Source organism: Pristiophorus japonicus, chromosome 1 (assembly GCF_044704955.1).
Source record: "Pristiophorus japonicus isolate sPriJap1 chromosome 1, sPriJap1.hap1, whole genome shotgun sequence".
In the NCBI taxonomy this organism is placed as follows: domain Eukaryota; kingdom Metazoa; phylum Chordata; class Chondrichthyes; family Pristiophoridae; genus Pristiophorus; species Pristiophorus japonicus.
In genome coordinates, this window is record NC_091977.1 from 88,511,049 (window position 1) to 88,526,018 (window position 14,970).

The 14,970-nt window shown below is 42.9% G+C and overlaps 1 protein-coding gene across 1 annotated transcript in view; it reads left to right on the forward strand.

Annotated features, from left to right (window-relative positions):
• Positions 1 to 13,745, forward strand: part of isoc1 (isochorismatase domain containing 1) — a 38,466-nt gene extending 24,721 nt beyond the window's left edge. The window contains exons 4-5 of the mRNA XM_070881636.1: positions 5,187 to 5,303; positions 13,264 to 13,745. Of these exons, the coding sequence (XP_070737737.1) occupies positions 5,187 to 5,303; positions 13,264 to 13,410 (264 nt within the window). The 3' untranslated portion in view covers positions 13,411 to 13,745. The remainder of the gene's footprint in view (positions 1 to 5,186; positions 5,304 to 13,263) is intronic.
• The last annotated feature ends 1,225 nt before the right edge of the window (positions 13,746 to 14,970 follow it).

Consider the following 14,970-nt stretch of genomic DNA (forward strand, 5'->3'; position numbering starts at 1 on the left):
ATCGAAAGTCCGGAATGGCCTCGGTCCTGAGGGTTCCAGATTCGCGACACTGCACATGTACCCAATTGATGGGCATGTTCTGGGGCCAATTTTTTTGCAATAACTGAGAGGTCAAATTTATTACATAGAATTCCTGGATTTTAGCAGTGTTTTAACGATTGGATTCCATAATTTTTGTCCATTTTTCTGTGAAAACTGGTTTTGGGTATCATCAGTTCATTTTGTTATATAATTTAGTATCAGTCATGTGTCACTGCAAGAGAAAAGAAAACGTGTCCTAACCCACAATCCACGTCCTTCTCCATTTCCTGTCTAATCTCACCTCATGCCCTCTCTGAGCTCATCTTGTGGCGAAGTGTAAAAATAGAGGCCATCAACATAGAAACATAGAAAATACGTGCAGGAGTAGGCCAATCGGCCCTTCGAGCCTGCACCACCATTCAATCTGATCATGGCTGATCATGCAACTTCAGTACCCCATTCCTGCTTTCTCTCCATACCCCCGATCCTCAAATCCTCTCGCTATGAAGGCCAACATGCCATTTGCTGCCTTCACTGCCTGCTGTACCTGCATGCCAACTTTCAATGACTGACGTACCATGACACCTAGGTCTCGTTGCACCTTCCCTTTTCCTAATCTGTCACTATTCAGATAATATTCTGCCTTCCTGTTTTTGACACCAAAGTGGATAACCTCACATTTATCTACATTCTACTGCATCTGCCATGCATTTGTCCACTCACCTGTGCGTGCAGCCTCTTAGCATCCTCCTCACAGCTCACAATGCCACCCAGCTCACAATGCCATTCTGCTTATTGTCATCTGCAACACTATTACATTCAATTCCTTCGTCTAAATCATTAATGTATATTGTAAATAGCTGGGGTCCCAGCACTGAACATTGCTTTAACTTTGCACAGTAATCTCTTTTTTGAAAGTCCAAAGACATCACATCCACTGGTTCTCCCATGTCCACTCTACTCGTTTCATCCTCAAAAAATTTGAGAAGATTTGTCAAGCATGATTTCCATTTCATAAATCCATGCTGACTTGGACCGATCCTGTCACTGCTTTCCAAATGCGCTGCTATTACATCTTTAATAACTGATTCCAACATTTTCCCCACTACCGATGTCAGGCTAACCGATCTATAATTCCCTGTTTTCTCTCTCCCTCCTTTTTTAAAAAGTAGGGTTACATTAGCTACCCTCCAATCCATAGGAATTGATCCAGAGTCCATGGAATGTTGGAAAATGACCACTAATGCTATTTCTAAGGACATTTCCTTAAGTACTCTGGGATGCAGACTATCAGGCCCTGGGGATTTATCGGACTTCAATCCCATCAATTTCCCTAACACCATTTCCTGACTAATAAGGATTTCCCTCAGTTATCTCAATTTCTCCTTCTCGCTAGACGCTCGGTCCCCTAGTATTTTCAGGAGGTTATTTGTGTCTACCTTAGTGAAGACAGAACCAAAGTATTTGTTCAATTGGTCTGCCATTTCCTGTTCCCCATTATGAATTCACCCGATTCTCACAGCAAGGGACCTACATTAGTCTTCACTAATTTTTTTCTCTTCACATAGCTATAGAAGCTTTTGCAGTCAGGTTTTATTTTCCCTGCAAGCTTACTTTCATACTCTATTTTCCCCTTCCTAATTAAACTCTTAGTCCTCCTCTGCTGAATTCTAAATTTCTCCAGTCCTCAGGTTTGCTGCTTTTTCTGACCAATTTATATGCTTCTTCCTTGGATTTAACACTCTCCCTAATTTCCCTTGTTAGCCATGGTTGAGCCACCTTCCCCGTTTTAATTTTATGGCAGACAGGGATGTACAATTATTGAAGTTCATCCATGTGATCTTTAAATGTCTGCCATTGCCTATCCACCGTCAACTCTTTAAGTATAATTCGCCATCTATCCTAGCCAATTCACATCTCATACCATCGAAGTTACCTCTCCTTAAGTTCAGGACCCTAGTCTCTGAATTAACTGTGTCACTCTCCATCTTAATACCATATTATGGTCACTCTTCCCCAAGTGGCCTCACACAACAAGATTGCTAATTAATCCTCTCATTACACAAGACCCAGTCTATGATGGCCTGCTCTCGAGTTGGTTCCTCGACATATTGGTCTAGAAAACCATCCCTTATACACTCAAGGAAATCCTCCTCCACAGTATTGCTACCAGCTTGGTAGCAATCTATATGTTGATTAAAGTCACCCATGATAACTGCTGAACGTTTATTGCACACATCCCTAATTTCCTGTTTGATGCCATCCCCAACCTCACTACTACTGTTTGGTGGTTTGTATACACCTCCCACTAACGTTTTCTGCCCTTTGGTGTTTCGTAGCTCTACCCATATAGATTCCACATCATCCAAGCTAATGTCCTTCCTTACTATTGCATTAATCTCTTCTTTAACCAGTAACGCTACCCCACATCCTTTTCCTTCCTGTCTATCCTTCCTGAATATTGAATACCCCTGGATGTTGAGTTTCCAGTCTTGGTTACCCTGAAACCATGTCTCCATAATCCCAATTACATCATATCTATTATCAATTTTCTGCGCAGTTAATTCATCCACCTTATTACGAATGCTCCTCGCATTGAGACTCAGAGCCTTCAGACTTGTTTTTTTTAACTCTTTGTCCTTTTAGAATTATGTTGTAATGTGGCCCTTTTTGATTTTTGCCCTTGATTTCTCTGCCCTCCACTCTTGCTTTTCTCCTTCCTACCTTTTGCTTCTACCCCCTTTTTACTTCCCTCTACCTCCCTGCATAGATTCCCATCCCCCTGCCATATTAGTTTAAACCCTCCCCAACAGCACTAGCAAACATTCCGCCTCGGACATCGGTTCCAGTCCTGCCCTGGTGCAGACCATCCTGTTTGTACTGGTCCCACCTCCCCCAGAACCGGTTCCAATGTCCCAGGAATTTGAATCCCTCTCTCTTGCACCATTCCTCAAGCCACGTAGTCATCTGAACTATCCTGCAATTCCTACTCTGACTAACACGTGGCACTGGTAGCAATCCTGAGATTAATACTTTTGAGGTCCTACTTTTTAATTTAACTCCTAGCTCCCTAACTGCAGCTTGTACAGTCTCTCTTGAGTTCAAATAGCTGTCATCATTCTCCCTCCTTTTTAAAAAAAAATGTCCTCTACCCCTCTGTCCTTACAAACTACTGTCCCATTTCCAGCTCCCTTCTGCTCTCCAGAGTTCTTGAATGTGTTGTCGCGCCCCCTTCACCCACCCCCTGCCCCCCCCCCCCCCCCCCCCATCCATGCTCATCTCTTCTACCGTTCTATTTTTCCATATCACAGCATTTGAAACAACCTAATCAAAGTTACCAATGGCATTTTCTATGACTATAGCCATCTTGCTTGACATCTATGCAGCCTGATACAGTCGACCACACCATTCTCCTCCAACCCCTTCCTTCCATTAGTGGACTTTGTATTCAAAAATAAAATATTAAATCCAGCAGTTGCCATTGCTTGCTTCCACTCTTACCTATCTGACCATAGCCAGAGCATCTCCAGCAATGATTTCTCTTCCTGCCCCTGCACCATTACTTCTGGAGTTCCCAATGGATCTGTCTTTGGCCTTCTCTTCCTTATCATCTACATGCAGCCCATTGGTGGCATCATCTGCAGACATGGGGTTAGCCTACACATGTACGCTGGTTGCACCCAGCTCTACGTCTCCATCAGCTTTCTCAACTGCTCCACTGCCTCTGTATTGTCAGACGACTTATGATATCCAGTATTGGATAGTTAAACATTGAGAAGACTGAAGCCATTGTCTTCAGCCCCGACTATAAATTCTGTATTCTCGCCACTAGTTGCTGCATCTCCCTGGCCACTGCCTCAGGGTAACCCAGACTTGGCTTCCTATGGACTCGGCGCTGATTCTTATGGACACTCACCTGCACAAGGACCCCCTAAATCCATCTCCGTAACATCATCCACCTCCACCCCTTCCTCAGCCCTTCTGCCTCAAACTGTCATTCATGCCTTTGTTAGCTCCAGACTTGACTATTGTAGTGCTTTCCTCACCAACCTGCCATCTTCCACCCTCTGTAAACTTCAACTCATCCAATGCAACCTTTATGTCCATATCCTGCACCAATTCCTGCTCACTATTATCCCTATCCTTACTGATCTGTATTGGTTCCCAGTCTCCCAAAGCCTCAAATTTAACATTCTCACCCTCTTGTTTAAATTCCTTCATGGGCATGTTTGTCCCTATTTCTATAACCTCCTTCAGCTCTACAACCGGCCAAACTCTCTGCTCCTCCAATTCTGGCCTTTTGTATACCACCACCCCCCCACTCCTTTTGCCACATCATTGGCAGCTGTGCCTTCATCTATATAAGCCGCACACTCTGGAATTCCTTTCCATAACCTGTCCACCAGCCTCTCCACCTTTTAAGGCACCCTTTACAACCTATCACTTCATCCCTCTTAATATCACTTTGTCCCGGTATCCATTTTTGTCTGATAACCCTTGAATTGCCTTGGAACATAAGGGCTCTATATAAATGCTTGTTGCTATATTCTGCAGCAGCTGCAGAAAATCTTTACTGTGTCACCGGAGACAAAATGGCTGAATTGGAGTCTCCAAAAGAGAACTGAGCCCCTCTGCAGGCTGCAATTATCAGAGCCCATCAACTAGGTTAAAACAAGGGAATCCAGTGCTACTGCCAGAACTTCACTGGTGAAGGACTTTGCAGCTTTCACAAAAGTTGTCATATTTATGAGGATACACCTGCTGTGTCTCTTGGTGTGCTCTGAGCCATTGCTACTACTTGCACCTGTAGGATGAAATCTGGGAATTGCACTTTTGCAGCCACTCAGTTAGACTTGAACAATGGTTTCACTTAGATTTGTGCCGTATTTCGTTCAAATAATGGCTCCAGGACCTAAAGATGAAAACTCTACTCTTTCTGAATTTGTTTTCATAATCACTAAGTACCAGATTGAGATTACTAAATGTGTATAATTGATGGTCCTTCACCCTGTGCTGGATTTAATTTTTTGTCTTTAAACACCAATAGAAATTTCTCCCCAATGATTGTCCCTATCTAATCAGCGTCTAACCTGTAATTTCTCCCCAAAATTTAGATTGCTGCTACTTAAAAAATGTTACTAATTCTCTTGTCTTCTTTCTGATAGACTCATGTATGCATACAACAGACTGCCCTCGATCTGATCGGAAGAGGCCTTGAAGTGCATATTGTAGCTGATGCAACTTCTTCAAGAAGTATGATGGACAGAATGTTTGCTTTGGAGGTAGGAGCTTGATTTTTTTTTTTAATTATTTAAAACAAATTGTTTTAAAGAGAGGGCATTACTATCAGAACCCTTTTTAGTCTTTCGCACTGGTTGTTGCTAGCTGCAAGATGGTGCATTCCTCTACTCCACTGTGGTAGAACCTCCATGTCACTGTTCACTTGCAGATCAAAGGGCATGGATGTGATGGAAGCAATTGCAACTTGAAAGCTTGTCCTTCTCTCGTGTCTCATTTGGGCAAGCTCATCAGAAATTCTGCCCAATGACGTAGCATCCATGTAGCGCAAGGCCTGAATGGCAGCAGATTAAGGTATCATTGCAGCTTTTCTGACAAGTTGCTATGCTGTAGATGGAAGGTGAAATTGGCTTTTCAACGCTGTCTGCAGGTTCTGCATGCTGACCCTTGACACCTCACTCGTGTCGTTGCTGGATTCCTCCATATGCTGCTTTTTGCTGGAAGTTTCTAGGCAGATCACCTAATGATCCCACCAACTTCTTGTGCTTGGATAGTATTTGTTCTCTCGACAGCTGGACCATGGAGATCTGGTTTCCTGACCTCGGCAGGTGGGGTGGGATGCAACTTCAGCCTTCGGTGAGGGGCTACCTGCTTCTTTTCCTTCACTTGCTTCTACTTCTATCCATCCATGCTCTGTGGCCCACTACTGTGCTGCCCTACTGCTCAATACCTCAACCTTCAGCGGTGGATGTCTTTGAGCTGATGAATGCATAAGGTATATGCAGTGCTGGGTGTGCTGCTGTTAATTCACAAGAGGTTTGCTTCCTGGTGAGTTCCAGGAAAGGTCAGCTCTGGAAGCCTGAGAAGATCCTGCAAAGACATAAAAAGGACAGTGTTATAAAAATGAAGTGAGAATGGTAGTCCTCAACAGACGTGGGCAAACACATGATATGATACAGCTGCTCCTGGGAAGCTTGTGTGGCAGTTCTTCTGATAGGATGTTGGATTGCAGTGTTCAGGAAGGAGGCTTGGGATAGAAACTCTGCACTGGGATTTATCCCCCTAATTCCCCATCTCCAACCAGGTCCTGGCTGCAGTAGTCTTGGATTGAAGTGGCCTATTCCTCGAAAGCGGTGAGGGTCGTGATGAAGGCTTTCTCATCTCTCATTGCAGAGAGCTCACTGTGATTTTACAATGATTTCTCCTGCAAGGTGAAATGGGGAATGATGCTTATTACAGAATCTACAATGTTCATTAACAAGTGCTGCCAGAGGCCTGCCACTTTCAGTGTGCATCACCTAAATTGCCCTGGAACAACACCTGCACTGGAACATCCACATTATGCTTGCCATCTTTGCATTGATGTGCATCTGTAGCCATTTTGGATCAATGTGAAAATGACAGTATGACCTCGATCTTCACAATTACATTTCTGCTGTTTAAAAATGAACTATCTGCAATGATATTCTATGTTCAATTTACAGTTAGTCACAATTCCATCTCCATAACATAAATATATTTGATATATTTAGTATTCAGTGTTTCATAATGATGCCTGACTTGTATACCAGGACTGAATTGTAGTTCTGTGTATTACATGCACAAGGATATGCCTGACTTAATACTTTAAAACTGTAATATTTTAATAATTTGTCACTGCTAATTTAAATTTCTATCGGTGACTCCTAGACTCATTAAATCTAAATATTTTTTTTAAATTGGTACATCTGGAAAGAACTGAATTAAAATGTGTCCCTGTTACTAATGCTAAAATGAAGGGCTACATGCCATAATTGATGGCATTAGTTTGTACGAATATTTATGGGGCTAGAATTTCCATTGCATTGCCACCCAGTTTCTCAGCGGTATTAGTCGTTTTGGGCGAGAACCAGGTTGGCGCAAATTTCCACAACTGAGTTCCGCCGGTGATTTCGAAGTACCGCTCGGGAGCGGACCGCTGGCGTGCACTGTCCATAGACTGCCATCGCCCGATTTTTGGCTCAGCGGTGACCCGTAGGTAGGATTAAAAGTGCCCACGAGAAGCAACGGTGCTAGGCAATAGATAAGTAGCCCTGCAAAAAAAGGTAAGTAATTGGGTTTTTACTAATTATTTTTAAATTCTCTTGCAGTGATTTAAGTGAAAAGGGTCCCGAAAATGTTTTTCTGATTTTTTATTTTTTATTTTACGTCTTTTGAAAAAATAGTGTTTGTGTTTTTCTCCTTCGAGACCCAACCTACAGCCTCGGTATAAATTTTAGTAATTATCGCCCTTTTTTTTTTAAGAGCCACCCAATCGGGCCAAGATTCCATTTTCCGCCGAGAATCAGGGTGCAAGGTCCATTTTTTTTTCACTGGGCGGATTAATAAATGTTTTTAATAGCTTTTTCGCCGCCAATAATTTGCGAATCTTTTTGGGCGGCAATCGGCGATGGTGGATTTTTCGGAAATTCTAGCCCAATTTATGGTAATTTTAGCTAGCAGTATGATCGGCTGTTTACCTTAGTGCTGTAACTACTCTTGTCTTTAATTTAAAACCCTACGAATGACATTTTTATGATTACATAGAATATACAGCACAGAAATAGACAATTCAGGCCAACTAGTCTGTACTGGTTTTTATACTCTACACAAGTCTCCTCCCATTCCATCGACCTCATCTCAGCCATTTAGCATATCTTTCCATTCCTCTTTTTCTCATGTACTCTCTAGATGCTTTAAAAAAAGAAACTAAACAGTTTGCCTCAGCTACTTCCTGTGGTAGTGAGTTCCACATTCTAACCCCTCTCTGAGTAAAGAAATCTCTCCTTATTTCCCTATTGAATTCATTAGTAACTATCTGGTATTTATAGCCTCTAGTTTTGGATTCTCCCACAAGTGGTAACATTCTCTCCACATCTACCCTGTCTAACTCATTCATAATTTTAAAGATCTCTATTAGGTCACCTATATGTCTTTTCTTTTCTAAAGAAAAAAGCCACAACATGTTCAATCTTTCCCGATAGCTGTAATCTCTCAGTTCTAGTACCATCCTTGTAAATCTGTTTATTGCTTTTCTCCAGTGCTTCTATGACCAAACAGTAGTAGTGAGGTTGGGGATGGCATCAAACAAGAAATTAGGGATGCGTGCAATAAAGGTACAGCAGTTATCATGGGCAACTTTAATCTACATATAGATTGGGCTAACCAAGCTAGTAGCAATGCGGTGGAGGAGGATTTCCTGGAGTGTATTAGGGATGGCTTTCTAGACCAATATGTCGAGGAACCAACTAGAGAGCTGGCCATCCTAGATTGGGTGTTGTGTAATGAAAGGACTAATTAGCAATCTTGTTGTGCGAGGTCCCCTGGGGAAGAGTGACCATAATATGGTAGAATTATTTATTAAGATGGAGAGTGACAGTGTTAATTCAGAGACTAGGGTCCTGAACTTAAGGAAAGGTAACTTCGATGGTATGAGACATGAATTGGCTAGGTTAGACTGGCAAATGATACTTAAAGGGTTGACAGTGGATAGGCAATGGCAGACATTTATAGATTACATGGATGAACTTCAACAATTGTACATCCATGTCTGGAGTAAAAATAAAACAGAGAAGGTAGCTCAACCGTGGCTAACAAGGGAAATTAGGGATAGTGTTAAATCCAAGGAAGAGGCATAAAAATTGGCCAGAAAAAGCAGCAAACCTGAAAACTGGAGAAATTTAGAATTCAGCAGAGGAGGACAAAGGGTCTAATTAAGAGAGGGGGAAATAGAGTACGAGAGGAAGCTTGCAGGGAACATAAAAACTGACTGCAAAAGCTTCTATAGATATGGAAAGAGAAAACGATTAGTGAAGACCAACGTAGGTTCTTTGCGGTCAGAATCAGGTGAATTTATAATGGGGAACAAAAAAATGGCAGACCAATTGAACAAATACTTTGGATCTGTCTTCACTAAGGAATACACAAATAACCTTCCGGAAATACTAGGGGTTCGAGGGTCTTGCGAAAACCTTATTAGTCAGGAAATTGTGTTAGGGAAATTGATGGGATTGGAACGGACAATCCAGGGAGAAGTGGAGGTGGATAGTAGGTGGGTACTTTGGTTCTGTCTTCACTAAGGAAGACACGAATAATCTCCCGTAAATACTAGGGGACCGAGAGTTTAGCGAGAAGGAGGAACTGAGGGAAATCCTTATTAGTCAGGAAATTGTGTTCGGGAAATTGATGGGATTGAAGGCCGATAAATCCTCAGGGCCTGATGGTCTGCATCCCAGAGTACTTAAGGATGTGGCCCTAGAAATAGTGGATGGGTTGGTGGTCATTTTCTAACATTCCATGGACTCTGGATTAGTTCCTATGGACTGGAGGGTAGCTAATGTAACCCCACTTTTTAAAAAAAGGAGGGAGAGAGAAAACAGGGAATTATAGACCGGTTAGCGTGACATTGGTAGTGAGGAAAATGCTGGAATCAATTATTAAAGATGTAATAGCAGCGCATTTGGACAGCAGTGACAGGATCGGTCCAAGTCAGCAGGGATTTATGAAAGGGAAATCATGCTTGACAAATCTTCTATAATTTTTTGAGAATGTAACTAGTAGAGTGGATAAGGGAGAACCAGTGGATGTGTATTTGGACTTTCAAAAGGCTTTTGACAAGGTCCCACACAAGAGATTGGTGTACAAAATTAAAGTACATGGTATTGGGCGTAATGTGGATAGAGAACTGGTTGGCAGACAGGAAGCAGAGAGTTGGAATAAACGGGTCCTGAGAGCTGTGAGGAGGATGCTAAGAGACTGCAGGGTGACTTGGATAGGTTAGGTGAGTGGGCAAATGCATGGCAGATGCAGTATAATGTGGATAAATGTGAGGTTATCCACTTTGGTGGAAAAAACAGGAAGACAGAATATTATCTGAATGGTGACAGATTAGTAAAAGGGGAGGTACAATGGGACCTGGGGGTATCATGGTACATCAGTCATTGAAGTTTGGCATGCAGGTACAGCAGGCGGTGAAGAAGGCAAATGGCATGTTGGCCTTCATAGCTAGAGGATTTAAGTATAGGAGCAGGGAGGTCTTACTGCAGTTGTACAGGGCCTTGCTGAGGCCACACCTGGAATATTATGTTCAGTTTTGGTCTCCTAATCTGAGGTAGGACATTCTTGCTATTGAGGGAGTACAGCGAAGGTTCACCAGACTAATTCCCGGGATGGCACGACTGACATATGAGAAGAGACTGGATCAACTGGGCTTGTATCCATTGGAGTTTAGAAGAATGAGGTAATTTCATAAAAACATAGAAATTTCTGACGTGATTGGACAGGTTAGAGGCAGGAAGAGTTCCAGAACCAGGGGTCACAGTCTAAGAATAAGGGGTAAGCCATTTAGGACCGAGATGAGGAGAAACGTCTTCACTCAGAGTGGTTAACCTGTGGAATTCTCTACCACAGAAAGTTGTTGAGGCCAGTTCATTAGATATATTCAAAAGGGAGTTAGATATGGTCCTTATGGCCAAAGGGATATGGAAAGAAAGCAGGAAAGGGGTACTGAGGTTGAATGATCAGCCATGATCTTATTGAATGGCGGTGCAGGCTCGAGGGGCCGAATGGCCTGCTCCTGCACCTAATTTCTATGTTTCTTTGACCTTTTTACACTATGAAGACCAGAACTGTGCACAGTAATCCAAGTGCGGCCTGACCAGGGTCTTTTATAAGTTTAATGTAACTTCACTACTTTTGAATTCTATACCTCTGGAAATAAATCCCAGTGCTTTGTTAGCATTTGTAATTGCTTTGCTGCCCTGAGATGCTGCATAATGTACCTGTATCCTGGATGCCTTTGCTATTCTACCCCATTCAGTTTTTTTATTTTCTAAAGTGTAGGCGATGTTTCTATTTTTCCTACCTAAAATGTATCACCTCACATTTATATCTGTAAAAGTTCATTTACCACTTAGCTACCCAGTTTGCAAGTTTTCTTCTGTTTTCTTGATGTATAAAATCTTCTAAAGAGAGATGAAAACTATTTTACATAACACGTGGAAACTGGCCAGACGAAATGAAAACTGTTTTACGAACAATATTGTTTTCTGGTACCATAATTTCTTCACACTTGGGGCCCAAGTTTCCACATGATTTGCGCCTGATTTTTAGGAGCAACTGGTGGAGAACGGATTATCTTAGAAATCGCAATTCTCCACATTTTTTTTTCTGCAGTTCTAGTCAGGTAGAACAGTTCTACTTTGGAACAGAATTTTTTCTTCAAAAGGGGGCGTGTCCGGCCACTGACGCCTGATTTCAAAGTTTCCACAGTGAAAACGTACTCCAAACTAAAGTAGAATGGTGCAAGTGAAGATTTTTGTAGAACTGAAAAAACCTGTTCTACACATTAAAAAATCAGGCGCAGGTTACAAATTAGGCGTCCAGAACGAGGTGGGGGAGGGGGGGGGGGGGAAGGGAACTAATTAAATTCTACAATAAATCCTTATTTATACTTCTATAAATATTATACAAATAAATCCAACCTGAATAAACATTTATAAGCAAAGAAAAGATTAAATAAACCATCTTCCTACCTGTGTGAAAGTGCTTCAGGCACGGAGAATTCTGCAGTCAGCCTGAGGCGTCCGTTCTTCCCGCGGGGGGGAGGGGGAGGGGAGAGGAGGCGCCCGTTCTTTCCCGCGGGGCGGGGGGAGGCACCCGTTCTGCCTGCGGTGGGGGGGGGCGGGAGAGGAGGCGCCCGTTCTTTCCCGCGGGAGGGGGGGAGGCGCCCGTTCTTCCCGCGGGGGGGGTAGGACGCGCCCGTTCTTCCCGAGGGGGGGGGGGTAGGAGGCGCCCGTTCTTCCCGCGGGGGAGGGGGGAAGGAGACAATGAGAAGGCTGCAAGTGCTGATGGCAATGTGCTTTTATTAAAAAAATGTTCAAAAATTAAACGGCTACAAAGAACTACAAAAATGGCCGAGTGCCAATGTTTGTTTCACACTGAGCATGCGCGAACGTTCCAACGCGCCGTTGCCGGCAGGAAAAAAACTAATTTAAATAGTACCCGCCCCCTCCCACTTACAAAATTGGCGCGAGTGTAGGCTCCGCCCCCCTGGGCGCCGCGCCAGGCAGACAAGGAGCTGCAGAACGCTCCAGAATCGCTATTTTTTTTTTTTAGGCGTGAGAAACGGGCGCCCAGCTTGGAGGGGGCGCCCGTTTTTTATCGTGTGGAAACTTGGGCCCTTGGAGTGAACAGAACAATCAGTGGTACATCTAAAAGAAAATAAAGACTTGGATTTATATAGCGCCTTTTATGACCATCAGATGTCTCAAAGCACTTTATAGCCAATTAAGTAGTCACTGTTGTTGTCAGCCATTTAAAAACCAGAGCTGGGTCTCACCTAATTAGTTTCTTTTTCTGTCCTCTTTCTTCTCCTCTTAACATTGGTGTACAGACATTAGATAACATCATTATAAGTGGAAGTTGTTATTGACAAACAGATGGAAATGTGATGATCTCGGAATGTTTGAAAACTGATGCCTCAGTGGACAAATGTCACATATGATTTGACATTGAGTCACCCAGGACTAGAAGGTCCCAAATTCAATCCATGATCTGTGCTGGGCCATCTGATCTCAGCCTGGGCAGCAGTTTGGATGCTAAATTTGGTTTCAGAATTTCTCGCCTAGGAAGGACGGAAGGAGAGAACAGCCACGATTCCTGCTTCTGAGCACGATCCAATGACCTTTCCTGGAAAGTGGGGGCGTGACTGTTTCGTGTGGACAGGCTTGATCATGACCTTGAGGCCCTCAGGGTAGAATAGTCTCGGCTCACACATGAAGGAAAGTCTCTGGCATGAGGTCCTGGCAAATAGCTGAGATCTGTGAAATTGTACCCCAGCAAGAGTTACCGCCTTCAGGAGAGAGGGAAAAAAAAACTGATGATGGTGGGGAAGGGAAACATAAGAAACAGCTGGATTTGTTCTCACTATTGTCACCACCGAACTGTATTTGAAACTTTTATTTAATCTTTTATTTCTTTTCATAGCGTCTAGCCCGTACCGGGATTATAATTACCACCAGCGAAGCCGTACTGTTACAATTGGTTGGTGACAAGGATCATCCCAATTTTAAGGAAGTTCAAAGCCTCATCAAGGCAAGTGCGCCAGAATCGGGACTCCTTTCCAAAGTCTAAACAAGTAAAGTCACCAAAAAGCATTCAGTTACATTAAGTCTGGTGAAGGAGTCATCTGAAAGTTTTGGCATCACACAAGAACATCAGGCATAAGTGCTTAAAATGGTATGGGTATCTGTACCAGTATGGTCTTTTTATAGTCACTATTCATTTGTTATGGTTGTATACTATAGATACTGTGTTGTGGCGTGGTATTTCTGGAAGGATTACCAAATGCCTATTTATTTAAGTAAGAATTAATGAATTGTATAACCACAGTAGGTTCTCCTGATTTTGATTACTTGTGCACTTTGTAAACGCAACTACATCTTGTTCTGCTGAATCATTTTTGTAAATCATTGCAATCAATTAAACAGATTTAAAATATACAATGTGTGCATCTTATACTAAAAGTGGCAATTTTTTGGTATGATTGGGGAGGCCAAACTTGCAGTAAATATCAGTCTAAAGTCTAAGACACTAGTATAAATTGCAGTTGGATCCAATTATGTAAAGTAGGTTGGGCTGGACAAAATTTAACTCATTGGGATTCAAATTATTTTGGAGAGCAGAACGAATTCCAAACTTCTATTCTCCAATACCAACCATTTTCTCCTTTGTTCTCTAATGTGAGGAACTTATAAATTTATTTGTAGCCAAAATTCAGACCATCTATAATCCACTCACCTGACTCTATCCCTTACTTCATCCCAACTTGCCCTCACCAAACTCATCTTGTTACAGAAGATACAAAAGGACAAGCTAGAGAGTGTTGAGAAACAATGGAAGTGCCTCAAAATGCTGCTGTTCACCCACTTCTGCATCCAGCTGTCGCTGATCTGTGGTACTTATTATTGCATAGAAATACAGAAATTTACAGTGCAGAAGGGGGCCATTGTGGCCCATCGTGTCCACGCCGGCCGACAACGAGCCGCACGGCCCTTGGTCAGCAGCCCTTAAGGTTGAACTATGAACAATGACGGAAAGGCAAAGAGCACCCAGCCCAACCAGTCCACTTCACACAACTGTGACACCCCTTTTACTGAAACACTCCACCCCAACCAAAGCCATGTGATCTCCTGGGAGAGGCAAAAACCAGATTAAAAACCCAAGCCAATTTAGGGAGAAAAAATCTGGGAAAATTCCTCTCTGACCCATCTAGGCAAATCAAAACTAGTCCAGGAGATCACGCCGTATTCAATTCCCTATAGTACTTACCATTGTATCTGCACCGTCCAACAAAAGGTCATCCAGTCTAATCCCAATTACCAGCTCGAGGTCCATAACCCTGCAGGTTACTGCACTTTAAGTGCCCATCCAACCATCTCTTAAAAGTGGTGAGGGTTTCTGCATCTACCACTCTTCCAGGTAGCGTGTTCCAGATCCCCACAACCCTCTGCGTAAAGAAGCCCCCACCCCCTCAAATCCCCTCTAAACCTTCCACCAACCACCTTGAAACTATGCCTCCTCATAATAGACCCCTCCACCAATGGAAATAGGCCCTTACTATCAACTGTCCCGACCCCTCAATATTTTGTACACCTCTAAGGTCTCTCAACCTCTGTTCCAATGAGAACAAAC